This window comes from Tenrec ecaudatus, chromosome 1 (assembly GCF_050624435.1).
Source record: "Tenrec ecaudatus isolate mTenEca1 chromosome 1, mTenEca1.hap1, whole genome shotgun sequence".
In the NCBI taxonomy this organism is placed as follows: domain Eukaryota; kingdom Metazoa; phylum Chordata; class Mammalia; order Afrosoricida; family Tenrecidae; genus Tenrec; species Tenrec ecaudatus.
This window is the reverse complement of record NC_134530.1, coordinates 310,206,643-310,231,736: the sequence shown is the minus strand read 5'-3', so window position 1 is coordinate 310,231,736 and position 25,094 is coordinate 310,206,643. Positions and strand designations below refer to the sequence as shown.

General features: G+C 45.9%; 5 protein-coding genes and 1 non-coding gene across 6 annotated transcripts; 3 read left to right on the top strand and 3 right to left on the bottom strand.

Annotated features, from left to right (window-relative positions):
- Nucleotides 1-11,913: 11,913 nt before the first annotated feature.
- On the bottom strand, nucleotides 11,914-11,985 carry TRNAQ-UUG (transfer RNA glutamine (anticodon UUG)). Its single transcript has one exon. It is a non-coding gene; the product is annotated as a tRNA-Gln (tRNA).
- Nucleotides 11,986-17,465: 5,480 nt separating this feature from the next.
- Nucleotides 17,466-18,039, bottom strand: LOC142427791 (histone H2B type 1-H). Its single transcript, XM_075532920.1, has one exon. The coding sequence runs from the start codon at nucleotides 18,024-18,026 to the stop codon at nucleotides 17,646-17,648; it is 381 nt and encodes a 126-aa protein (XP_075389035.1). The 5' UTR covers nucleotides 18,027-18,039; the 3' UTR covers nucleotides 17,466-17,645.
- A 289-nt stretch (nucleotides 18,040-18,328) lies between these two features.
- On the top strand, nucleotides 18,329-18,745 carry LOC142427758 (histone H2A type 1). The gene has a single exon (XM_075532899.1). The coding sequence runs from the start codon at nucleotides 18,330-18,332 to the stop codon at nucleotides 18,720-18,722; it is 393 nt and encodes a 130-aa protein (XP_075389014.1). The 5' UTR covers nucleotide 18,329; the 3' UTR covers nucleotides 18,723-18,745.
- A 1,068-nt stretch (nucleotides 18,746-19,813) lies between these two features.
- Nucleotides 19,814-20,710, top strand: LOC142427747 (histone H3.1). Its single transcript, XM_075532892.1, has one exon. It carries the CDS (start codon nucleotides 19,824-19,826, stop codon nucleotides 20,232-20,234), a length of 411 nt encoding a protein of 136 aa, XP_075389007.1. The 5' UTR covers nucleotides 19,814-19,823; the 3' UTR covers nucleotides 20,235-20,710.
- Nucleotides 20,711-20,784: 74 nt separating this feature from the next.
- On the top strand, nucleotides 20,785-23,019 carry LOC142427780 (histone H2B type 1-C/E/F/G/I). Its single transcript, XM_075532912.1, has one exon. The coding sequence runs from the start codon at nucleotides 21,663-21,665 to the stop codon at nucleotides 22,041-22,043; it is 381 nt and encodes a 126-aa protein (XP_075389027.1). The 5' UTR covers nucleotides 20,785-21,662; the 3' UTR covers nucleotides 22,044-23,019.
- LOC142427770 (histone H2A type 1-H) lies at nucleotides 20,890-21,367 on the bottom strand. Its single transcript, XM_075532906.1, has one exon. The coding sequence runs from the start codon at nucleotides 21,365-21,367 to the stop codon at nucleotides 20,981-20,983; it is 387 nt and encodes a 128-aa protein (XP_075389021.1). The 3' UTR covers nucleotides 20,890-20,980.
- Nucleotides 23,020-25,094: the final 2,075 nt, after the last annotated feature.

Sequence of the window (25,094 nt, the reverse complement as noted above, 5' to 3'; positions counted from 1 at the left end):
CCAAACTTGTTGCCGGTAACTTTGCGAAGTCAAAATCGTAGTGCTTTCGTTGCACTTGTGTGTCGCCAGCACTTCGGATGCACCCCAGCCTGCAAGGAACTTGGACTTCTCCCCACATGAGTTCTTTGATCCGTCCACGTTATTAAAGCCGCAAGGTGATAACAGTATTTGAAACTACCGTTGAATCAGTAGACGTCTTCAGCGGCAGCCTGTTATGAGCTAGCTTACAGAAATTAAAATGCCCTGACCGTTTTAAAATATAGATACAGGCCTTCAGTTTACCTTAACAAGACAACAAACTAACACTTTGTGGTTAGTTTACTTCTCAAGTAGACAGGAAAGACTATCAAGGGAAGAAAGAAGAGGAACAAAATAAAAACCGCAGTGCAAAGGGTTGAGGCCGTGGTTACTCACCCAAATGCTGGCAGTTCCAGCTCACCCAGAGGCCTGGCGGAAGAAAGAGCTGACTGCCTGACTATCTTCTTCCAAAATTTCTCAGCCACCGAAAGCCTCAAGGAGCCTCAATAACGTCTGCTGGATTCTTTATCAGGCAATGCCAATGACATTTCTTAGTTTGAGCCTGTCTGTCTTGTTTTCTGTGGACTGAAATCAATTGCTGTCTTGGGGGCATTGGGGTGGGGGCGGGGGCGGGCGTATCTATACGTAATTAATGGTTGCATGACGGTATGTCTCCTGGCGGGGGCGGGGCAGTGGGGGCAGAGGGATGTAAACTGTCAGTGTGCAGTGTGGAACCGTCAGGGCAGGTTTCGCTGCAGTCTAGTGATGATCAGGTGGAACAGGAGTGTGTGTGTGTGGGGGGTGCCCTTGTCCAGGAGGTGGGTTGCAGGACGGACAAGTGTTGATGGGACATCTCTTGCTGTCTCCTGTTTTGTGGGACAAGAAAAACCAAGCAAAACAAAAAACAGCCGGAGGAAGGCAGGCAAACAGCAGCAAACAAAACAACCGCCACCGCCCCCCCCCCTCCCCAGCACACAAATTTAAGAACTAAAAATAAAAATTTAAAAAGAGAACAGGAAAATAAACACAATAAGTAAGACTGGACGGGGTTGGAAGAAGAACAAGAAAAAAACTGAAAAAAGAAGAGGAAAGCAGAGAAGGGGAAAAAAGGGGGATAAGAAAGGGGGGGGGTGATAATAATAATTTATAAATTATCAAAGGTTCCTGAAGGAGGGGGGAAATGAGAACCTGATACCAAGGGCTCAAGTAGAAAATGTTTTGAAAATGATGATGGCCACAAATGTACCAAAATGTGTTTTGACAAAATGGATGGATGTACAGATTGTGATAAGAGATGTAAAAGCCCCTAATAAAATGATTTTAAAAGAAAAGCAAAGCTTGTGTGTGGGGGGGGGGGGGGTGGGCAGGGAAGAGAAAATTGGATCAGGGGCAAGACCCAGAGAGCAGGAAACTGTGAGGGGCAGGACACCCCAAATGCTGTGGCATCCTCTGCCAGCCAAGGAGCTGCCAGGGTAGAAGCTGGGGAGCTAGGATGCCCAGTCCTACCTAGGTGGAGTTTCTTTGGGCCCAGATGATGTCTGGGATGGGGGCAATTGTTCTGGAAGTAGTTCATGCCAGCTCTGGGATCTTTATTCCCAGAAGAAACTCTTGTAGGCCCGGAAGACATTTGGGGGAAGGGCAACTGGCGATGTAAGGAGTCCTGGCCTGCCCCACCCCGTGGCCGCCATGGATCGGGTACTACCTGTTCTGCTAATCTGATGGCGTGAAGTTCATGTGTCGCCAGCCTTGGGAACCTAACCTGTGAATGTGAGACGCTAGCCTCATGCAGAGCAAGGGCTGTGGTCGGAGTGTGCCACCAGCAGCTGGGGTGGGTCGGTGTTGGCCATGGTTCAGATCACCGTGTTTGTTGAGCCCTGCAGGCTTTGAAGCGATCCAAAGAGACAGGGTGGGCTTAATGGCACCAAAGCTTCACTATGCGTAACCTAGCAGAGGCATGAAGAACTGGGATCCAAATTCAGAAATTTCTCTCCCCGGGGTTACTGGTTCACACATGTGCTCATCATTAGCACACTTTGATTTCAGGTCTTTACTAGAAGTTGGAAATTATAAAATAAAACATTATTTGTGTCCTTGACCTCTTTTATGTCCTTATTTGCCTATGCTTGAAAGTTTTGAATAGTTTAAGGGACGAATGCTCTCAAGGAAGTAAAATGTACTCATAAGACAATGAAGGGAAAAAGAAAAAGATTTTGTATGATATCTGGATCAACTTCTAATAAAATGGTTTGGGGAAAAAAAAGATTTTTAGCACTATCTCAAGTACAAATAGCATAAAGTAAAACTGAATGTAGAGTTAAAAAGCAGATAGGAAATGAACATGGCCAAGTCACGACTTCAATGTAGTAGACAAAGGTCACTTTTTAATACTTATGAAGACACAACAGACTTTGCCTAAGGAAGAAAAATAGAGTGATATGTACTCTTCAACCGCATACGGACAAGGTCTAGATGAACGACTTTAATACAAGATAGAAAATAACACATCACGTAGACATTTAGGTTAAATTTAATAAGAAAACTCAGAACAACAACAACAACCAATATTTACTTGGAAGCGCTAAGAAATGTTTTGAGTAGCAGAATCTTAAATAAGAAATTCTTCAAAGCAGGTTTAGCCATTCATAATTTTCAAAAAGCCATCTTAATGGACATGTACACAAATGGAAAACTCACAGGAGCAAACCCACTTGAACAGCACGAAGTCTGAGCCTGGGATGATGGGAGTCAGGCTGCTGGTTTGAGATGTCATTGCTTCTAGGTTGTTCCTCCATGGAGACCACTAAGACCTGTACCTTCAAACTATTGTAATCATATGGAGCCTACAGATTGTCACAGTATTTTATGCTTTTATCCATTATTTTCTAGTGACTTTTTAAGATTCTTCTTCCTGACCTGAAATCAGTCCAAATAGCGTAATTGTCGGATTTTGTAAAATTTGCACTTTAAAATACTCCAATCACTCATTGAATATGGGTCCAATCACTCATTGAATATGGGTCAGAGAATCTAATATGACAAAATAAGTCCAAAATGATGTTTTTGTTTTTATTAATCATTTTTATTGGGGGCTCTTACAAATCTTATAACAACCCACCATTCAATTGTATAAAGCACACTTATGCTGTCATCTATCAGCATTTCCAAAACATTTTCTTTTTACTTGAGCCCTTGGTATCAGCTTCTCTTTTTTCCCTTCCCTCCCTAACTTGAACATTAAAAAAAAATCATTTTATTGGGGGCTCATACAACTCTTATCACAATCTGTACATCCATCCATTGTGTCAAGCACATTTCTGCATTCATTGCCCTCATCCTTCTCAAAACATTTGCTCTCCCCTTAAGCCCTTGGTATCAGTTCATTTGCCCCCTCCCTTCCTGCCCCCTCTTTCATGAACCCTTGATAATTTATAAATTATTATTGTTTTGGAAAATGATATTAAAGGCCGTTATTAATAATCCTATCATACCATCCTAACAGAAAACACATGTTCAAAAAAGATATATGAGTTTTCATTATTTCCAGTAACCTTACTGCTTTAAGTTTTTGCCCCTTTCTGGTTTGAATTATCTGTACATTCAGTAGTAGAATACAATTGGTCCACCAGCCATTGGCTAGTTTGCTGTACTGTGATGGCTTGCATGTTGCTCAGCTGCTTGAAACTATGCCACTGGCGTTTCAAGGATCAGAAGGGTCCCCCACTGTAGACAGGTTTCAACAAATCTAAAACAGAGAAGGAACAAAGGTCTGGAGATGTTTGCCAGTGAAAAGTTTAGGGATTAAAGAAAAGCAAGAATGTGCTCCACTTGCTTTGCTTTGGGCACGTCATTAAGAGGGATCAAGCCCTAGAAGACATTATCTTCCAAAAAATCAGAGATGGGTTGGCAGAGTAGCTGTAGGGATACACTCACACGTGGGGCAGGAGTAGGAACTGGCTCCCGAGTAGGGGGCTTGGTTTCGGCCCGGCTGTACATTGCAGTCCTGGAGGCGCAGTGGCTGTGTTTGTTGTTGGGCCGCTAACCAAAATCACGGTAGTTCAAAACCCTTCTCCTCTCCATGGGAGAAACATGAGATTTTCTTCTTCGGTGGTAGAGCTACAATACGGCTCTTTGCTTGAAACTGAGATGTGCTGGAGGTGCCCTTTGTGGACAGAGCACCTCTTGCACACATACGATGAAGCGCAAAACCCAAACCAAGCGCTTTATGGCGTCCCTGCTAGATCATGCTGAAGACGATCTTCAGGAATTTATTTCAAGGTGACCCTCTGGGTGTAAGGGAGCCCTGGTGGTGTAGGGGTTATGAATTGGGCTGCTAACTGCACATACGGCAGTTCAGAGCCATAACCTGCTCAATGGGAGAAAGACTCTATCATACTTTATTTAGGCTCTCTATTTTCTACTCACATAAAGACTGTATAAGGGATTTACTGGGGGCAGCTCTGCCCCATCCTGTAGGCTATGAGTCAGTCAGAATCGACAGATGATTGGCAGTGAGCTTGGTTCTCTGGGTGGACTCCTGACTCCAATATTTTCCCAGCGGGTTGGCCCCTCTGGAATTTGCAATTTGGCTGGAAGCAGAACAAATCACCAGGAGTTCTCTTGGTGATAGCCAGGCTCCATTGGGGCAAGTTCCATTGTGGCAGAACATCCACCAGGTGGCTCTCATTTAACTTTCAGTCTTTTCTGGAAAGTTGGTTTATGAGAAAGTCTTGGAAGGCCAGGAAGTCCCCATTGCCTGCACAGAGGAAGCAAGCTCCAGGACTAAGCTCTGCCCTCCGGGGCGATTCCTCTTTCTCACAGCCTGAAGGAGACAAGAAGGGTTCTTATCATGGAGATGATTTTGAACCTGTGCAGTGGGGATTGTAGCTTTCGCCTCCTGCTCTTCACATTAGTTCTACCCCACTTTCAAACCCCAATGGTAAAAAAGGTTCTTCAAACTGCCCTGGCCCTGCTGCTATCAAAAGCATGTCCAGGAAGGTTTGGGCCTGTGACTGGAGGAACGGGAGCTTCAGGTCTAGCAGGTCCAGCAAGGGCACATCCCTCATATCCTCACAGACTCTTGTCCAGAGGTCAACTATGACAATAAGGGCCCCAGGTAAAACTATGACAATAAGGGCCCCAGGTAAAACTCTCTCCCCTATTAGAAAACAAAAAACAAAACAAAAAACCCCCCGACAAATCCAAACACTTTTGCAGGTGAAGTTGATTCCGACTTATGCCAATTCCTGTGCTCCATCGCACAATTTTCTTCCCAAGTGCCTGTTGGTGGGTTGGCTTGGAATGCCACCCTTTTGATGAATGAATGCAAACTGTTTACAACACCCGAGGGATTACTCCTGCTTGGGGAAAGAATGAATTGGAAATGTACCTTCAACCTAAATAGCTGTCCACTGTGACGGTGTGCCCCCGGTTAGTGTGGTTTTGAGCTAGGGTGCTGTGTGAGACCAGGTTAACTGGAGAAACAAATCCAGAGCCACTCATATATAAGAGAGAACTTTATATCAAGAAGTAATTACGCATCAATAAAACATCCTAGCCCAGTCAGATCAAGTTCATAAGTCTGATATTAGCCCATGAATTCTTCTTCAGGCTCACACAGCACATGCAATGATGCTGAATGCAGGAAGATCCTAGGCTGATAGGTGGAAAGTCCTGTGGATCTAATGGTGGTGGATATGTCTTCAGTGCTCTGGCTGCCATCAGCATGGCTCCCTGTGGTTGGTTAGCAGGAATGTGTAGGAGAAAGAGAAAGATGAGAGAGAGAGAGAGAGAGAGAGAGAGAGAGAGAGAGAGAGAGAGAGATCCCAGAATCCTTATGAGGCCACACCCAAATGAAGGGTTCATCAGGCTGTGACCTGATTGACAGCCTAAACTCCATCCCTTCATTCTCTTATCAAGTTTGTGTGTGGGGTGGGGTTGGGGGAGGTCAGACGCTTATAGGCATCCTCCCTGAGGGCAATCAGTTGCCACTGCAGTGCCCCCCCCACCTCCCTGCTGTTAAGGACAATGGACAGGCATGTAGGTGGAGCTCAAACCCTACTGAGAATGGTTCTTATGGAGATCCAGAGAACAGATCAAACCGCTCATCCAAAGTTAAGCTGCCATCCGGAATCTAGGATCCACCCATCTTGTCACATGTATACCCCCAATCCCCTCTTCCTATTGCATGTATGCCCCTAGACCACCCCCTTTCATTACTGTATAACCTACAGTGCAGCCCCTTCCTGCGATGTATGTCTTTACCTGTAATTAGTGGGCTTGCACGCCCCCAAAAGCATATAGGCCTGGGCGAGCAATAGAGGTCTCTCACTCTCTCTGCTCCTCCCCTGTTCCATTTCCCTTTCTCCTCCTTCCCTTCCCTCTCTCCATGTGGACCACCAAGCAGGGCTGAGGTGAGCATACTACCATGAAATGTGTGACTCTATTACTTCAATATCTTTCTATCTCTCATGCTCTTAATGACTTTAATGTTATATATATATCATATACATATATATATATCAACCATACAATTGGGCTTTACTGAACCCGTGATTAGTGATGGGGGGCTGGCACTCCAACTCATACCACACAAGTTGACATAAATTGGTGTAACTACTACAGCTGCCAACCACCAGATGAGCATTTCTGGAGAAAGACTGTTAGATTCGGGAAAGGAAGGTGAGCTCACCTTGGGCGCACGGAGTAATCACGACCAGTTGAGATGCAAAAACGGCAAAAGGAGTTTATTTTCTAGCTCGAGCTAGGGCTTTCCTCCCTCCACTGCCCTGGCGCAGTGGGGACCCAGCCTGCAAAGGGAATCAGCCCCGAGTCCTTTGTTGGCTGGGCTTTTATGGGGCCAGGGACAGGGGGCAGTCCAGTGTTGTTCTTTGAATTCATTGGAGAGCACTTCTGGTGCCAGCGATGTCCAGTGATGGTTGGTAGGCCGTTCTGCGTGTGATTCCCGGATTGATCAGGTGGTGGTGGGCTGCAGTTTGAATTTTATTGGTCAGCCGATGGGTTTCATTGGCCAGTTTGAAATAGGCGATGTCTCATCCGGCGGAGTTGCATCAGAAACCAGGAACTTAAAACTGAAACTTAGGCCTAAATGGGTTTCAGGCTTTTAGAAGCCTGTCATGGCAGAAGGTCAGGCAAATACAAACAAAAATGCAATCTATACAAACAAAAATACAATCTAACAAGATGAGGCTGTCTGCTTCTATAAAGGTTTCTAGTCTTGGAATCGACTCAATGACAGTGAGTTTGGTGTGCTGGTCATCATCGCGTTGATATGAGTTAGGTTCGTTTTGAGCTTTTGGTGTAACGTTCAAAAACAACCAAAAAGAAAACTTAAATTCAGGAACATACATGCAGTTAATGCCTCCCAGAGGCTAAGCGGTGACAGATGTTTGGCTCCCTGCAATCAAGGGGTACGCACAAGGAGCAGCACAGACTTCCAGGGTCACTGGCCAAGAAGGTTGTGAAAGGACTCTTGTTTCCTGGAGATGAATTCTCACCCCAAACATGGGAAATACAGTAGACCTCATTAAGACAGCCATACTTGGTATACATTGCCATGGGGACTTCTGTTCCAGTCTTGGGCACAGACGAGTGTAGATTTGGAATCAATAAAGGAAGAAGAAAGAGCATTCTGGGAGAAAGCAGACCAGGCAGATGGGTTCTGGGCCAACCAGATTAGATGAATGTTCATGCACTCGACAAGTAATTTTGAACAGTTAACTGTGAGGCCCACCACTTGCCTGTCAGTTTGTGGTACTGGGGTGGCTCGTGATGTTTCTGTGATGCTGGAAGCTATGTCACTGGTATTTCAGATGCCAGCAGGTCACCCGTCGTGCGAGGTAGGTTTCAGCAGTTTCCAGATGGAGAAGACTAAGAAGCAGGACTAGGCTGCCGAGGGAGTGAGCCACTAAAAACCTTATTGGATAGCAGGGAAACATGGTCAGTCATGGAAAACCTCTTGAGTAGAAGCAGAGCATTGTCCGAGATGGTGCCAGAAGATGAGTCCCCCGGGTCGGAAGGCACTCAGTAGTATATGACTGAAGAAGAGCTGTACTCAAAGCAGAGTTGACCATAATGACAAGGGCCCAGCGAAGCGTGTGGGAGTAAGGCCTCTGGGTGATCACATTTGCTGGTGATTACGGCTCAAAATGTGAAGAAACAGGTGTAAACATCAATTAATAATTGGGACTTGGAATATATGAGGTGTGAATACAGGAAAATTGGAAGTTGTCATAACTGAAATGGAACTCGTGCAGATCGACATTTAGGTATCCGTGAGCTGAAATGGACTGGCATTGGTCATTTGAGTCAGAAAACCATATGGTTTGCCATGCTGAAAATGACAGACTCGAGAGGAACGGCATCAGATTCATAATCAAAAAGGTTGGTTCAAGATCTGTCTTGAAGTACAATGCTGTCTGTGGTTGAATAATATCTATCAACATACAAAGAAATCCAGTCAATATAACTATTAAACACATTTATGCACCAACCGCTAAAGCAAGGGATGCAGAGGAAGAATTTTACCAATGATTTCAGTCTGAAATGGATCAAGCATGCAATCCAGATGCATGGATAATTATTGGTGTTGGGAATGCAAAAGTTGGAAACAAGAAGGAAGGAAGAGTAGTTGGAAAACACAGACGGTCTTCTTGACAGAAAGGCAGCTGGACATCTCATGACAGAATTTCAAACGACTCATTGATAGCACATAGCTTTCTTCAATAACACAAATGGCGACTATGCACGTGGATTTCTCCAGATGGAGTATACAGAAATCAAACGGACTGCATTTGTAGGAAGAGACAATGTTGAAGCTGAGTATCACCAGGTAAAACAAAGGCAGGGGCTGACGGTGAAACAGTCCCTCAGTTGCTCATCCAGAAACTCAGGTTGAAGCTGAAAAAAATGAAAGCCAAAAAGAAAGAAAAAAGAAAAAGAAAAGTCCACTAGAGCCAAAATATGACCTTGAGTCCATCCTACTTGAATTTTGACCATCTGTGTTAGTCTGGGTACTTTAGAGAAACAAATCCACAGAAATTCATGTAGAAGAGAGTTTTATATCAAGGTTAAGTGTGCATCCAGAAAACATCCCAACCCAGTGCTGCCAAAGCCCACAAGTCCAACATTAACCCATATGTCCAACACCAATACAAAGTCCTCCTCCATCTCACAAAACAGACACAATGATGCCGACTGCAGGAGGAAAACTGAATCAGTGACTGTGCAAGCATCTCAGCGCTGGCAGGTGTCTCCACACGGCTGCTCCAGCACCCAGGGCTGCATTGGGGTAGGTTCATGTGGCTTCTCCTCAGGGATGTCTTGCGGGAAGTAAGCCTTGCCAGCTGAAGCAGGGAACTGCTAAGGCAGCTGCACCCTGGTGCGACCATCACAAAGCAAGAGACTTGAGAACTAGAAAGGTGAGGCTCACTGAGCCATTAATCCCTCTGCCTTTCAATTAGCCCCACATGTGTTTATCGGCCAGGTTGGCACAATAAACAACTACCTCACTATCTCGAGAACAGACCTGACTCATTGAACACTAATGACAGCAGACCTGATGAGCTGTGGGAGGACATCAAGAACATCATTCGTGAACAAAGCGAAAGGTAATTTAAAGGACAGGAAATAAGGATTTTATGGTATTTTCAATGGCCTGATATGCATGTGAACATTGGACACTGAATGCAAAAGAGCAAAGGAGAATTGACCAATGCGGGGGATGGTGCTATTGAAGACTATAGCGAGTCCCCTGGACTGCCAAAGAAGCAGATCTGCCTCAAGAGAAGTACAGATAGAAGGCTCCTTAGAGGCAAGGATGGTGAGACTTCACCTCAAGTACTTTGGACATGTTGTCAGCAGAGAGCAGTGCCATGCTTGGTAAAGTGGACGGACAGAGAAAAGGAGGAAGGCCCGAAACAAGGTGAATCGAACCATCGCTGCAGTAATGGCCTCCATCCTCAGGACCATGTTGAGCACGGTGCAGGACTGGACAGTGTTGCACTCTCTTGTGCACAGGGTCACTGGGATTTGGAACTGACTTGCTGCCGGTGAGTTTTAACCTGATCCAAAGTAAAGATGAGTCTTTCTACGTCCAGAAACTGTTATAGCAGTGATTGTATGACTCTCCCTAATATGACTGACATTGAATAGTATGCTCTATGAATTAAATGCCAATCTACATAGCGTCGCTATGAATCCGAATAGACTTGATGGGCTTGTTTTTGGATGGACATAATCAAGTCAGTGGGAGCTGAAAGATAAACAAGGCCACAGAATGGGCTCCCGCTCTGGGGAGACTGGCAGTCTAAACTGAGAGAACTTAATTTGTTTAGTTGTAGCAATTGATACATGAGGTGTTATGGGAAAGGACACTTACCTGAGGTACCAACTTCCCTAAGCCCACCTGAAGGGAGCGAACTTCATTTTCAATAAGAAGACTGGGAGGTTGCAGTTACCATTGGAGGAATTGGTGGAGAGGAGACCTGTGAGGCAGGAGGGTAGGCGTGGTGGTGGAGGTGGCGGTGCTCAAAATGCTCTGCAGGCAGAAAATGAGAACAACAGAATAGATTATAGTGTTTTGGCTTTTGCTTAGAGACCAATTTGAGTAGGTGGGCGGTATTCATGCCCAATGAGGCAAGCGGTGGGCTGGTGAGTGCTGCCCCCAATCCTGTGTGAGATCTCTCTAAGGCCTGCTCACCAGGGTCCACAAGCACAGCCCTGCATGGATCAACCGATGTGCGGCAGCTTTGCTTAAAAAGGAACCTAGGACTAATGCAGTGAACTGCTAATGCGGTGTGCTCTGTACGTGCGCTTGGATCCCACCTGCCTTTGCCGTCTGGCGCGACTCTCACAGAAATACCACAAGTGGGCATCTCCAAGCCACGGCTTTATTTTCTCACCGTTCAGGAGACTGATGTTTGAATGCAGGGCACTGGCTCTCAGGAACGGCCCTCTGTCAACTCTGGGGAGAGATCTGGGACTCAGTTTCTGTAGCCCCCGGGTCCTGGCATGCTTGGCAGTTGTCATGTGGTATCCAGTTCTTCCTGAGTCTGATCTGCTCTTTCTATCACTCAAAAATGCCTGACTTTAGGACAAACCCTACACAAGTCTGGGCTACTGAGGGGGATTACAACCATAGGTATAACCCCAAACCCGAGTGCGAGCCTCCTCTTTCTCCAACAGAGCAGCTGGTGGTTGCACTGAGCAGCCCCACACTTAACCCACGACACCACAAAAAGTACAACTGGTATAACCCCCCCCCCCCAATCCACTGCCTTCCCGTCTGTTCCTACTCAATAGGTGTAAGCCAAACAGACAAAAAACAAACTGCCATTGAATCAATTTTATCTGATGGAGACCCTCTAGGGCAGAGTAGGACTGTCCCTGTAGTTTTTTGAGACTGGACAAAGCCTCTTCTTTGTCCCTCAACAGGTACAGAGGCCAACAGTTCAACACAAACATTCCTTTGGGGGAGGGACACAGCTCATGCACAACATCATCCTCACTGAGCTATGATCCAAGAAGAGTAAAGTCAAGGCAGGGGGTTGAGCAGATCACCGCCAGGTCGACTACTCTCAGATCAGCTAGCTATCACTTGGTTTAGACTTCCTTTTTCAGTTAAAAATTTTTTTATTGGGGGCTCATACAGCTCTCATCACAATCCATACATACATCAAGTGTGTAAAGCACACTTGTCCTTTTTCAGCTTTAATTTAAAAACAAACATACCTCCCCCAGACAGATCTTTCCCTTTTAGCATGTGTACTCCATTTTGGGAATGCAGCTGAGAGACAAAGGAAAAAAAAAAAAATCCTCCACCCCATTACAGGATGGAGGGGCAAATAGATTCGTATTGCTGAGAGACAAAATCCTGCAAGGTCCCACCGAGATTTGAACTCGGATCGCTGGATTCAAAGTCCAGAGTGCTAACCATTACACCATGGGGCCACCACACCACAGCAACTAACAAGCTTGTCTAGTGAGTACCATTTATCTTTGAGTCACTAACCCTTATCCACCAGATTTTAAAGTAGTGGTTTTTTTACGAAACGTTACTGCCCTCTAGTGGGTAGTTTTGGAAACGTTTTGGTTGTCTCAACAATCAGGGAGGGACCCAATTGGTTAGAGAATAGGAATTTTGGACGCTGGAAGTTTTGCAATGCTCAGGAGTCTCTCTCTCTCTCTCCCCCCTCCCTTCTCTGGCTTTAACAAATTAATTAACTTTCTCACTGTTTAGGAGGCCAGAAGTCTGAATTCAGGGCACCAGTTCTAGGAGCAAGTTTTCTTTCCATTGCTCTGAAGGAAGGCCCTTGCCTCCTTTCAACATCGGTGGGCCCAGTGTCCCTCAAGATCTCCATCTGTCTTGTTAATCTTCCCCTGGGTCTATGAGGTTCTCGGAGCAGGGACACACCCTCCACCCTCCAAAGGATGGGCTCTAGAGTCTTGTCCTTCGTGGTTGTCCTGAGCCCCCTCTCCTCTGGGTAGTGTAGCACAGTGAATTCTTTGAGGGTTGAATGGTTTCTGTAAATCGGCCTTGGGCAATCCTGTTGGGCTTTCTGGAACCTCTTCTAGTAGTTCAATTCTTGCTCCTGTCCTTTATGTAACCTCCCACTGAGTCACCTTCATGTTTATGTAGGGTTTTGCGTAGCATTTTGATTCTGAGATAGAAAACCACAGCTGCCGCCTGGGGGTCTGGTCTTTGAAGTGCTGAGCCACCGTATGAGAAGTCAGACGCTGGGTGGCCACCGCTCTTAGGGAAGTCCAGTTCCTCCACAGGCAGCACCAGTTTCCAGATAGGGGAGTGAAAATATCCTGGGCCGCCACCCCAGGAAGCGCTCTGAGCCTGTAAGTCCCTCCAGGACTTTTTGGAGCAGACAGCCACCCCAGCTATACACTTGCCTGAATTCCTGACCCAGAGAAGCCCACAAACATAAGAAAGTTTGACATTACTAACATCTGGGATCATTCGTAATACAGTAATAGTAAGTGGTACAACTATAGCCACAGGAATTTTGTTCTCTCCAGTCCCTACGTGGTGCATAGTAGGATTTCTCTAATTTTTACTCCCCCATAAGTAGGCTGCCACAATCAACTCCTGTGAAAAGGATCATGCTAGAAGGTCCTAGAGAGAATGGAAGAAAAATGTGGACCAGAACTTAGCATCATAGAAGGAAACAGATTTATAAGTTGGACACTGGTGGAGCCCCAGACTATGGCTCTTAGTTAATCTTATATGACAATAATTGACCATTTAAGGTCCAAAGGGCAGAGTTTTTCCAAGGACCACGGGCAAGGATAGAAGAGGGAAAAAGGAAATACAGGTGTAATCGGGATAAGTGAGGATACACTGAGGGCATTGAAATGGATTAGTGGAATTGTTTGGTGGGGAATTCATGATCTGCTCTGTAAAGCTTCATCTGAATCACAATTTAAAACAAAAGGAGAGGAAGAAAGAAAGAAAAGAAACTTTAGCTGTGCCTGTCCTGCCCTGGGTATCCTCCATGTAGAGTAGTGCCCTCTAAGCCAACAAATACCATAAAGCCGGTGTTTTAATAGTTGCTCAATCTTTTATGATTCATTACAGTACTTTCCTTTAAGCTGGTCAATTAAGCCAAAGAGAAATGTCACGTGCTCTACACTGACTTTTATCTGGCATTTGCAATCATGTCTCTATTCTTCAATTTCTCTATCACACACACTACCTCACTGAATTGATAAAAACTCAGCAAACGCTACTCCCACTGTTTCAAGTAAGGAGAGGGCCATAACAGGTGTCGCTGAATTGTCTGTGACTTCGCCGTGGCCAGAATGGCATTTGTCTTGCGCTGGTTGTGTATCATGCCTTTGTAACATTTATTGGGGGTGGGTGGGGAGATCAAAGAACCGGGGTTCTAAGACTTACCCTAACTCCTACCTGTATTGAACGGAGAGGGATAGGAAGATGTGGGAGTCCCCAAATGAGCGGTTGGGAGTGTCTGCTGGGCTCAGCCCCCAGTCCTTGTCCTGGTGGCATGGCTGTGTTTTCCCATCCTGAGTCTGAGGGCTTCTTGTCCACACAGATGTTAAGATGGCAGATCAGCACACTGGAGAGCGAGGTAGCCTCTTCCATATACCACTGCCTCCTTCGAGGGCTGCCACCCAGTCGCCAGGGATGTAAACGTCAAACTGGGGTCCCCTCCCTCAGATTTTGAAAAAAGGGTTTCAAAAATGGCATGGGTCACAAAATAACCAGAAATCCAACAGACAAGATTAATCAAAATACTTCCATAAAGCGATAAGTACTGTGTGTTTTGCATACAACATGCCCACATAAATAACACACACATGCGTGTAACAAGCATAGGAAACTAACATGGGAAGGGAGGTCTGCAATTGGCCAACACTGTATTACACGGCTGCCAGAATTCTGTCCTTACGCTGTCGGCAAGCCTCTAGTGTTTTTCCAGGATAAAGCCAAGTGAAACGGAACCAGTTCATGACAAGATACGTGCGTAGAGCGGAGGCAGCATATTTGGAATCTAGAAGGAAAAAATGATGGAGCAAAAAAAATAAATAAATTCATGGGAGATTGGCAGCACGATTGCTTAAGTCACACCTGTACAGAGTAAAGAAACAACTTAAAACGCCATTACAGATTTATGGAAACACTCCTTAGGAATCCGGCCACTTCGTTTGTTTTTGATTCTTTGCTCCTGAAAGCAATTTCTGATCAATTGTTTGTGATGGGAGCCACTCACTGGGGCAAACCGTTAACAGACAAGAGGTCGGAGGTTTGAGTCCATCCAGAGACACCTTGAGAGAATGGCTGACAGATCTGCTTGGAAAACTGCGTCCCTGGAAGCTCCACGGACAGAGTTCTACTGTCATTCACATGGGGCCTACTCGGCAGCCGGATTGGTAGTTTGTGACCAGTTCTGAGAACAGAGCTCTGGTAGGCTAGTGGGTCACATGGTGGGCTAGGAGGTACGGTCAGCAGTAGCAAACCGCTAGCTCGAGGGGGCACGATGAGGTTTCTACTTCTGTAAAGACTTCCAGGCTGGGAAACGCGAGTGGGCAATTCTACTGTTGTCCAGGGTCACTAAAAACCAGAATTGACTTGATGGCAGTGAGTTTTTAAATTTTCCTCAGAACAGCTATATATCTCTTAAGATAAATATTAGTGAATTCTAGTATGAAAGTGATTTGTGAGTTTTGTTATCACGATTATTTTCCTCAGAAAAACAGCACCCGAATAAAGGTCCTACTTGAGGGAGCCTAGGATCACAATCATTTATTCCACCAGATTCTGGTAAATGTTGGCGAGGCACACAGCTTGGGGAGAACGTCACGGTTGCAGGACCGGCTGTCCGCTTTAAACCTGATGGATGATTCAGACAGACCTGTGTGACAGCTCATCTCTTGGGGATATATTTTGAGACACACTGAAGAGCACGTTCAAATAAGAGACTGTGAAGTTATGGTAGACGAAACTAATGTACCTGCACTGCAAACCAAGCCCGATACAGAGTTTCTAAGACTAAACATCTTTATAGGAACAGGGAGTCTCCTCTTTCTCCCTTGAAGCAATGCTGACCCGTGGTTAGCTAGGCAATCCCATGTTTACCTGGCGGTGCCCCTCCAGGGCACTTCAAGTACTATTGAAGTATGCTAAAAACAAACAGAAAAACAAATGAAATCTCTTGCCTTCAAGTTGATTTCAAGTCAAGGTGACCCCAAGTCTTGGAGGAGAGCTCAATCTTGGGTTGCCAAGTCTTGGGTTGCCAAGGGCTTCAGGGTAGGTTTGAACTACCAATCTTTAGGTTCACACTCAAGCATAAACCATGTCCATCACCCTGAAGCCTCACCGAAGGATGCTACATGGCTGCTCACGCTCTTGCTATTAAATAAAATAATCTTCAGACATTTTCCTATTTCTTCACGTAAAGCAGAACCCCATCAAGGCCTGCTCTTCCTTATATCACAGACTCACATGTTTTAGAATGTAGCTCTTCATTCTTCAAAACCTTGGAAGCATAAGCAGAAGGAGAAAATAAAGCAGTGAATCTGTTCAGGAAAGTGGGAAGGCCTGTTGTTGGCTAGTTAGTGTGGGTTATGTTCTATGAGCAAAAGGCAGGAGGTTGCGTGGTGTGAGAGCTCTCGTGGTGTCGTGGGCTACATTGCTAACAAAGCACCACAGCCACTGGCGCCCATGAGCAGCTCCCTAGGAGAAAGAAGAGGCCGTCCACTCCTGTATCCATTTAGTCTTGGAAACCTGAAGGGCTCCCTTTGAGTTGGAATTGACCTGATGAGAGTGAGTTCGGTTTTGGATGTAGAATCAGATGCCCATCCCGGACTCTCGCACAGGGTATACGGTTAACACAGGAGGGCTTGGTGGCATGTTAATTAGTCACCACACCAAATTCATTTCTTTAGAGTTGATGCAGACTCAAAGGGACTCCACAGGACAGGTCAAACTGCCCCTGTGAATTTCTGAGACTAACTTTGTCCTGGAGTCCAAAGGCCCTTCTGTCTCTCACAGAGCCTCTGGGGACTGACATTGTGGGCCTAGCAGATCAAAGCCTCATGTGTCAGGACTATACCACTTTGATTACTGACCAGCTTTTCCTCAGTCCAAGAATAGATACATGTCCACGAATAAACATTTCTGTTCTCAAAAATGTAGGGTACGGTGTGACTACTGACTGGGAGCCATGGTGGCATAGAAGTCATACATTAGGCTGCGGTCTGCGATATATGGGGCTGTTTTCTACAAGGGAACATCCTACATTGCACAAGGTATTTACTACCGTTTTGTTTATTCTAGATAAAGAAATGCCCAGTGTTCGAGTTAACGCATTTACGGCCATACAGCAGATGAAGGAGCTATGGGGAAAAACCAGTCCATCATAAGACAATTAGTGCTGGGAACTTGTCATGAGCCCGTGCCTACGACGGGACAGCTGTTTGCTTAAAACCAGAGGCTCGTTTCCATTAGCTTCCTCTCCGCCCGCTAAAAGTCTAAAAAAAGGCTGGGTCTACAGCACCCTTTCCTCTCTCCAGAGGATTTACCGCACAACTTACCAGGATCCTTAGAGCCTCCAGCACCCTTTTCCTCCCTCCAGAGGATTTACCGCACAACTTATAAGATCCTTGGAGCCTCCAGAGCAGCTTGGGGCAGCTTCCGCTCTGGTTTGGAACAGGACAGGGGCGGAGCTATAACTACCAGTTTTCCCGCCCAAAGCTACTGGTTTTCAGTTTGGTCCGGTAGATTAAATAAAGGAACCATTTCTAGGTTGGCGCTACTTTTGAGTTTTCTCCGCATCCTTTTTTTTTGGCGCAGTCTAGCCGTGTTGAGGGTGGGAAAAGGGGCGCCAAGCGCCCACCGCAAAGCGCTCCGGGCATCACCAAGCCCGCCACCCACCACCCACTTGGGAGACCCACCTGAAACAAAGTCAAATTCAAGGTGCAGGAGTTTGGATGTATGGAGCTTAAATACATCTTATCCACGTATGAAACAAAGAAAAAAAATACTAAGTATCGAAAAAAATGTTACACCTCTTTAAGATGAAAAAGGAGGGGGCTCTGAAAAGAGCCTTTGGGTCTTTAGTGGAGTTAGGCAATCTGTTAGTTTACTTGGCGCTGGTGTACTTGGTGACGGCCTTGGTGCCCTCGGACACGGCGTGCTTGGCCAGCTCCCCGGGCAGCAGCAGGCGCACGGCCGTCTGGATCTCCCGCGACGTGATGGTCGAGCGCTTGTTGTAATGCGCCAGGCGGGACGCCTCGCCGGCGATGCGCTCGAAGATGTCGTTGACGAACGAGTTCATGATGCCCATGGCCTTGGACGAGATGCCCGTGTCGGGGTGGACCTGCTTCAGCACCTTGTACACGTACACCGAGTAGCTCTCCTTGCGGCTGCGCTTGCGCTTCTTGCCGTCCTTCTTCTGCGCCTTGGTCACCGCCTTCTTGGAGCCCTTCTTCGGGGCGGGCGCGGACTTCGCTGGATCAGGCATGTTGAAAGGTGAGCGACACTGGGAACAGTGCAGAAATACAGATGAGCGCTTCTTTATCAAGAAAGTTATATGCAAATAGAGAGGCGTGCAAACCTTTGATTATTGGTGAACTCACATCCTGACGTCACACTCCAGTTTTCGTCCAATGAAAATACGCCGATTGTAATATAGCGTTTTCATTGGGTAAAACGAAATTAACTACTAGCCAATGACAAGGCATTCCTTTCGCACCCATAAGATGCTATAAATGATGTTTCCTGCACATTTTCACCAGTCACTGGCATCGACTGATCACTCGGAATAATGTCTGGACGCGGCAAGCAAGGCGGCAAGGCTCGCGCCAAGGCCAAGACCCGCTCCTCCCGCGCCGGCCTCCAGTTCCCGGTGGGCCGCGTGCACCGCCTGCTCCGCAAGGGCAACTACGCCGAGCGCGTCGGGGCCGGCGCGCCCGTGTACCTGGCGGCCGTGCTGGAGTACCTGACGGCCGAGATCCTGGAGCTGGCGGGCAACGCGGCGCGCGACAACAAGAAGACGCGCATCATCCCGCGCCACCTGCAGCTGGCCATCCGCAACGACGAGGAGCTCAACAAGCTGCTGGGCAAAGTCACCATCGCGCAGGGCGGCGTCCTGCCCAACATCCAGGCCGTGCTGCTGCCCAAGAAGACCGAGAGCCACCACAAGGCCAAGGGCAAGTAAAAGATGACCTTGCTCTGCGGCAACTGAGAATTCCATCCAAACCAAAGGCTCTTTTAAGAGCCGCCTATGATTTCCTATGGAGAACTGAGCACTGTCTTTGGACAAGTGGATTAGATCAAGCAATTTGCTTGGGTAAAAGGAAACCCGTCCCCCATATCACCCCGTCCCCCACACCACCCCATGTGTCAGCCCAGTTGCTAACTAGTCGTTTCCTGTTTCATGAGGGGTCGATTTATGAGGATCACATGCTTGGGCTTTTCTGAAGTGTTCTAGGTTCCTTTCCATCCCCCGTTCACAAACAAAACTAGGGCAGTTTCAGGGAAATACATAAGTGAATTCTATTACCCTTAGTCTTAACTGAAAATATTAGCCCCTGATGCACTGGTGAAAAAGTTTTTGAGAGCAAAACCATGCTTTGGATAGTGAAAAATACTTGATACGGGATTATTGTGTTATCTGAGGTAAAACAAGTTGAAGGATCTGTCACAGACAATATTAGTTCTTGAACTCACATGCCAAGTAAAAACTTTCATGCCCGCAAGGGAAAAATTTAAGAATTATTAATTTGGAGGGTCAATTGAGGCTGTGCTGTGGGATTCAGTAGCCATTTACCAATGACTGAAAAATAATCTCCAAACAAAGATGTTCTCTACATAAAAAATACACACTAGAATTTAAAGTGAAAACCAAATCTACAAAAAATCCAGGAATGATAAATATTGAATTAATTTCTACATGGAATACATTTTAAAATATTTTGCCTATTAAAATATTAAAATTCATTCCACCTCGTTTTATTTCTAAAATATGGCCCCTAGAAATTCAAACCTATATAGCTTACTTTTCTACTATAAAGTGGTGGTAGAGAATGAACAAATTTGTAGGGAAACAAAAAAATTAAAACCATGGACTAAAAAAAGAATTTGGAAAAAGAAATTAAAAAAAAAAAAGAATTTGGATCAAGGGAGTTCATAACCAATCCAGTTACAGAGAGTGTAATCCTGAATTCCTTTTGTCCAATCAGGTCCTTACTCTCACTATAAATACGCTGCTTTTAGAGCGTCTCCTCACTTCGCTTTTCCGCAAGCCACTTAACCTACCATGGCTCGTACCAAGCAGACCGCTCGCAAGTCGACTGGCGGCAAGGCACCGCGCAAGCAGCTGGCCACCAAGGCGGCCCGCAAGAGCGCGCCGGCCACGGGCGGCGTGAAGAAGCCCCACCGCTACCGGCCCGGCACCGTGGCGCTGCGCGAGATCCGGCGCTACCAGAAGTCCACGGAGCTGCTGATCCGCAAGCTGCCCTTCCAGCGGCTGGTGCGCGAGATCGCGCAGGACTTCAAGACGGACCTGCGCTTCCAGAGCTCGGCCGTCATGGCGCTGCAGGAGGCGTGCGAGGCCTACCTGGTGGGGCTCTTCGAGGACACCAACCTGTGCGCCATCCACGCCAAGCGCGTCACCATCATGCCCAAGGACATCCAGCTGGCCCGCCGCATCCGCGGAGAGCGGGCATAAGTTACCTGTTATTACCAACTTCCTTCCCAAAGGCTCTTTTCAGAGCCACCCACTTACTCTGGAAGACTGTACTGCGCAATTACAGTTTCATGGGAAATAGGGTCTAGGACTTGTACGAAGTCTAGGATTCCAGTTTTACATATGGAAGCGATTTCCCTTTACGGAGGCAATGGTGGTGGCGGCGGTGGCACTGGGCTGGATCTTGGCCAAACCTTTACTTTGTCAACACTTGCTTCCGTGGAGCCAAAATTGATCGTAAGGCAAACCCTTGCTACTATTTGCTGGCGGCAGTCTTGAAATGAAGAGGGTGAGGAAGCACCCCAGGAAATGCACGATTAACGGTTTTCTTTCACATCTAATCAGGTCTAGGAGGTAAGGGTAATTTTTGGAAGTCCCATTAAGTTTCCCACTTCATTTTATATTCATGAACCTCCTGGCGTAAAATTTGAGTCTCACATAAGTGAAATTGCTTGAAGCATCACATGACTGAAGGGAGGTTCACCCATCTATAGGAACAAGTCACTATCAATGAGCCCCAAGTTACCTGTAACTAAGGAAACTGGTAAAATGATCGACCAAAGGGTATTGGGGTTCATACAATCCATCCCTGTTTGCCATCATTTTCAGAAAAAACTTCTTACTTGACCCTAGATTCAGTTCGTTATTCGTAACGTGTCCAACCCCTTTTTGATTATGGAAGTGGCTCTGAAAAGAGCCTTTGGTTTGGGCTTCTTCAAACTTGCTTCCTACTTGGCCTTGTGGTGGCTCTCGGTCTTCTTGGGCAGCAGCACGGCCTGGATGTTGGGCAGGACGCCGCCCTGCGCGATGGTGACTTTGCCCAGCAGCTTGTTGAGCTCCTCGTCGTTGCGGATGGCCAGCTGCAGGTGGCGCGGGATGATGCGCGTCTTCTTGTTGTCGCGCGCCGCGTTGCCCGCCAGCTCCAGGATCTCGGCCGTCAGGTACTCCAGCACGGCCGCCAGGTACACGGGCGCGCCGGCCCCGACGCGCTCGGCGTAGTTGCCCTTGCGGAGCAGGCGGTGCACGCGGCCCACCGGGAACTGGAGGCCGGCGCGGGAGGAGCGGGTCTTGGCCTTGGCGCGAGCCTTGCCGCCTTGCTTGCCGCGTCCAGACATAACGGCTTCAAAAGTTATAAAGAGTTTACCTTGCCTCTAAAACCCCTTTTATAGGCCCCAATGGGCGCGAAAACAGCGGCAGCCTACTGGTTAATATGCTATTTTTGTTTAGACCAATAGAAAAGCACGTTCGTAGACGCAAACTGGGGCTAGAGAAACCTGGCGGGAAACGTCATTTCAGAGAAGACCAATCATTAGAGGAGCTTTAGTTACCTAATTTGCATAGAAGTCTATAAATAATGAGACAACCGTGCCATACTCTCGGTATCGGACTTGTCTAGCCCACTGTTCAGCTATGCCTGAGCCAGCGAAGTCCGCGCCCGCCCCGAAGAAGGGCTCCAAGAAGGCCGTGACCAAGGCGCAGAAGAAGGACGGCAAGAAGCGCAAGCGCAGCCGCAAGGAGAGCTACTCGGTGTACGTGTACAAGGTGCTGAAGCAGGTCCACCCGGACACCGGCATCTCGTCCAAGGCCATGGGCATCATGAACTCGTTCGTGAACGACATCTTCGAGCGCATCGCCGGCGAGGCGTCCCGCCTGGCGCATTACAACAAGCGCTCGACCATCACGTCGCGGGAGATCCAGACGGCCGTGCGCCTGCTGCTGCCCGGGGAGCTGGCCAAGCACGCCGTGTCCGAGGGCACCAAGGCCGTCACCAAGTACACCAGCTCCAAGTGAACAGCGAAGTGACCCCAAAAACCCAACGGCTCTTTTCAGAGCCATCCATGTTTTCTTTGAAAGAGCCTGTTCTCATATTTCCAGTCTGCTTTTGTTTCTTTGTAAGCAAAGCTCTTTAGCCATCAACATGCCAGCCTGAAAACTTAGAATAGCCACTAAGGTGTCCTTAAGCACTGGTAGGTAGTTGGTGTTCTGCTTCAGATAAACAGCTTTGGGGACGCTTGTGCTTTACACTCTGTTCTATGGGGTTAGCAGAGGAAGTGAGTTGTATATATTAGTCTTATAGGCTAGTGTTTTTCTATGGTAATTCCATATTTAAACTCAGCAACAAGTTTGAAACAAGGCTGACGGCCCAAAATTCACTCTAGTTTCCACATAAAGTGCTAAGTTGAATGAGTATTTTTAAAAAGACATTTAATTGTACATCTGTTGCCATCATTGTCCATGCATACATCCATTTTTGTTAGATTCATTTAGAGTATCAACTGGTACTGTGAATAGCTTTGTCCTCAGGTGGAGTGTATTTAGAGTGAATTGCTATCCCTCCCTAATCAGCCCTAGGTGTCCTGCAGCCAGTCTCACCTTGAGGGGCTTTCCTGGCTGTGCCCTTGATGGAGTTTAGGGATTGAGGGTTGCCAGGACAGGCCGGGATTGCCATGTTCAGAGGGCTGGTGCCTGGGAACTAATCTTGTAAACATTTTGATCTGGAATAGTGTATGTATTTATACCTATCATGGTCCCATTCCCGCTTCTGCGTATTGATCGATCACCAATTACGATTTCTGATCGATTCAGAACCTACTTAAGTGGCCGAGTTTCTTCGAATCCTCAGGCTCCGTTTGGGCCTCCTGTTGATTGTCTTCCTCATTTGGACAGTTGTCTTTCTTTGTGTTTGCCATGTTTTGAAGATTTCATAAATATTAAGACTTAATAATTTGCGTTGGAAAACTCCTTTGGGCATTTTTATTCAATCTTACTGAGTGACAATGATTTGGAATGGATTTGATGATAGAATTTGTGTGTGTGTGTGTGTGTGTGTGTGTGTGTGTGTGTGCTGGTGAATAGGCTGACCTAAATTATATTTTAATTTTGGGCACCCCTTTGAAAAATAATATTTCAACCGATTTTTGTATCCTATGGTTTGGAAGCTCTAGTTGGTCTGTTTATATGGTAGCTATTACTTGGAATTGATTCACTGGCAATGGTTTCATAATTTGGAACTTGGAAAACTTGCAAAAATGACAACAACGTTTTAGAGAAAGGCAGCCTAACCAGGCATTCAGTGATTAGGGAAAATACTCAGGATCCCTAAAAAAATATTTTAGGTTATCTGACCTGACTAGAGATAAAAACAAACAAACAAACTTTCTTCGCAACTTCTGTGTAAACCGTCTTGAGTTTATAACTGTCCTCTGATATTCCAAATTTAATGTAATTTTTATATATTAAAAAGTATTGTGGAGCCCTGTAGGCTTAATGGGTTAATTGTTGGGTTGCTCATCACAAGATCAACAGTTCAAAACCACCAGCTGCACTTGGAGATAAAGAGGTTTTCTACTCCCATGCAAATTTACAGTCTTGGCAACCCACAGGGGTCCAGTTCCACTCTGGACTACAGAGCCACTACGAGACAGCATCTACTGGATGACAGTAAGTTTTTGTTTTTTAAATAAAAATCCTCTATTGATATAGTTACTGATACTGTTTCAAAGTGGGGAAACAGGAGTATCATTGATTGTATCCTACTACAGGTTAACTACTACTATACTGTTGAGAATATCCTCCAAACATACAATTTGACATAAAGATTTAAACAAACAAACATGTATGCAATAAGATTTATTGTGGTGAGTACTTTATTACACTGAAACGCAGTATAATATATGTGCATTTTATCATTTCACACTCAGCTTTCTAATAGTTACAATCTCTGTGAAAAGTTAATCAGATATAAGAGTATTAATAAGCAAATTCTAAATAGAAATTTTAGTTCTTATATTATTAGGAAGATCTTATTTATAAGCTGGCCTATGTAGTTTGATAAATGATCCCCGCTAATTCTTAGCATATCTTTATATGGTATTCTTGTCCCTACCATCATTGTATGGACGAGAAAACTTATATATAAAGAGGAAAAGTAACTTCTCTAAACCTACAATTTAAACCCACATTTGTGTGATCGCAGAGACTGAAAACCAAACTTCTTTCCAAAGCACAGATCTACATGGCAATAGCAGAACATGAAACGTGTAATTTAAAATGGTATTGGGTTTATTATCATTTGTTTACAATTAAAATAATGTCACATACTATCTCCATGCATGGAAAAAATGTTACATATGAAAGCAAAATCAGTGTCTCCATGGTTAGAGATCATAAAGTTAAGAATCATGTCTTTAGACTATGAAATTATTGCTTATTTTTCCAATTTAATTAAAAAAGATTAACCATGTGCATGAATTACCTTTATTAGCAAATGAAATGCAGTTTGTAATAAATTTTTAAAAACATAATATTTTGTATATTTAGAGATACATTTCTGAGAATGGAGAAATTCAACATGGGCCAAAATTGAAGATTTGAATTGCTCTCAGGAGAAATTATCACACGGTTATAATAGTGAGAAAAAGACAGTTTTACTTGGCATAGGTCAAAACGAAAATTCATCAGCAGTGAAGAAACAGTGGACAGTGTAAGATGTGACATTATAATAATATATCATTTTTTTTCAGCTTGGCCAATAGAAACTTTATTACTTTTTACATCAGCGCGTTATGTTTTCTTGCCGGTTGTCTTCGGGGCAGGTGTTTTCTGGGCTGAGCTTTCTGAGCTTTTGGAGGGCCGGCCTTCTGACCCGCAGTTTGCTCTTTCTGGGCAGAAGCCTTCTCTCTTTGAGCGGGAGCTTCTTCCCTCTGGGCGGCAGCCTTCTTGCCGGAGGAGGGGCAGCAGCCTCCTTCTTAGCTGGCGGTGTTCGGCGAGAGGAATAATAGATAATTAATGAGGGATTCACCAGGGTCAGAGTGGGGGGAGCAGGGGAAAACAGCCTAGCTT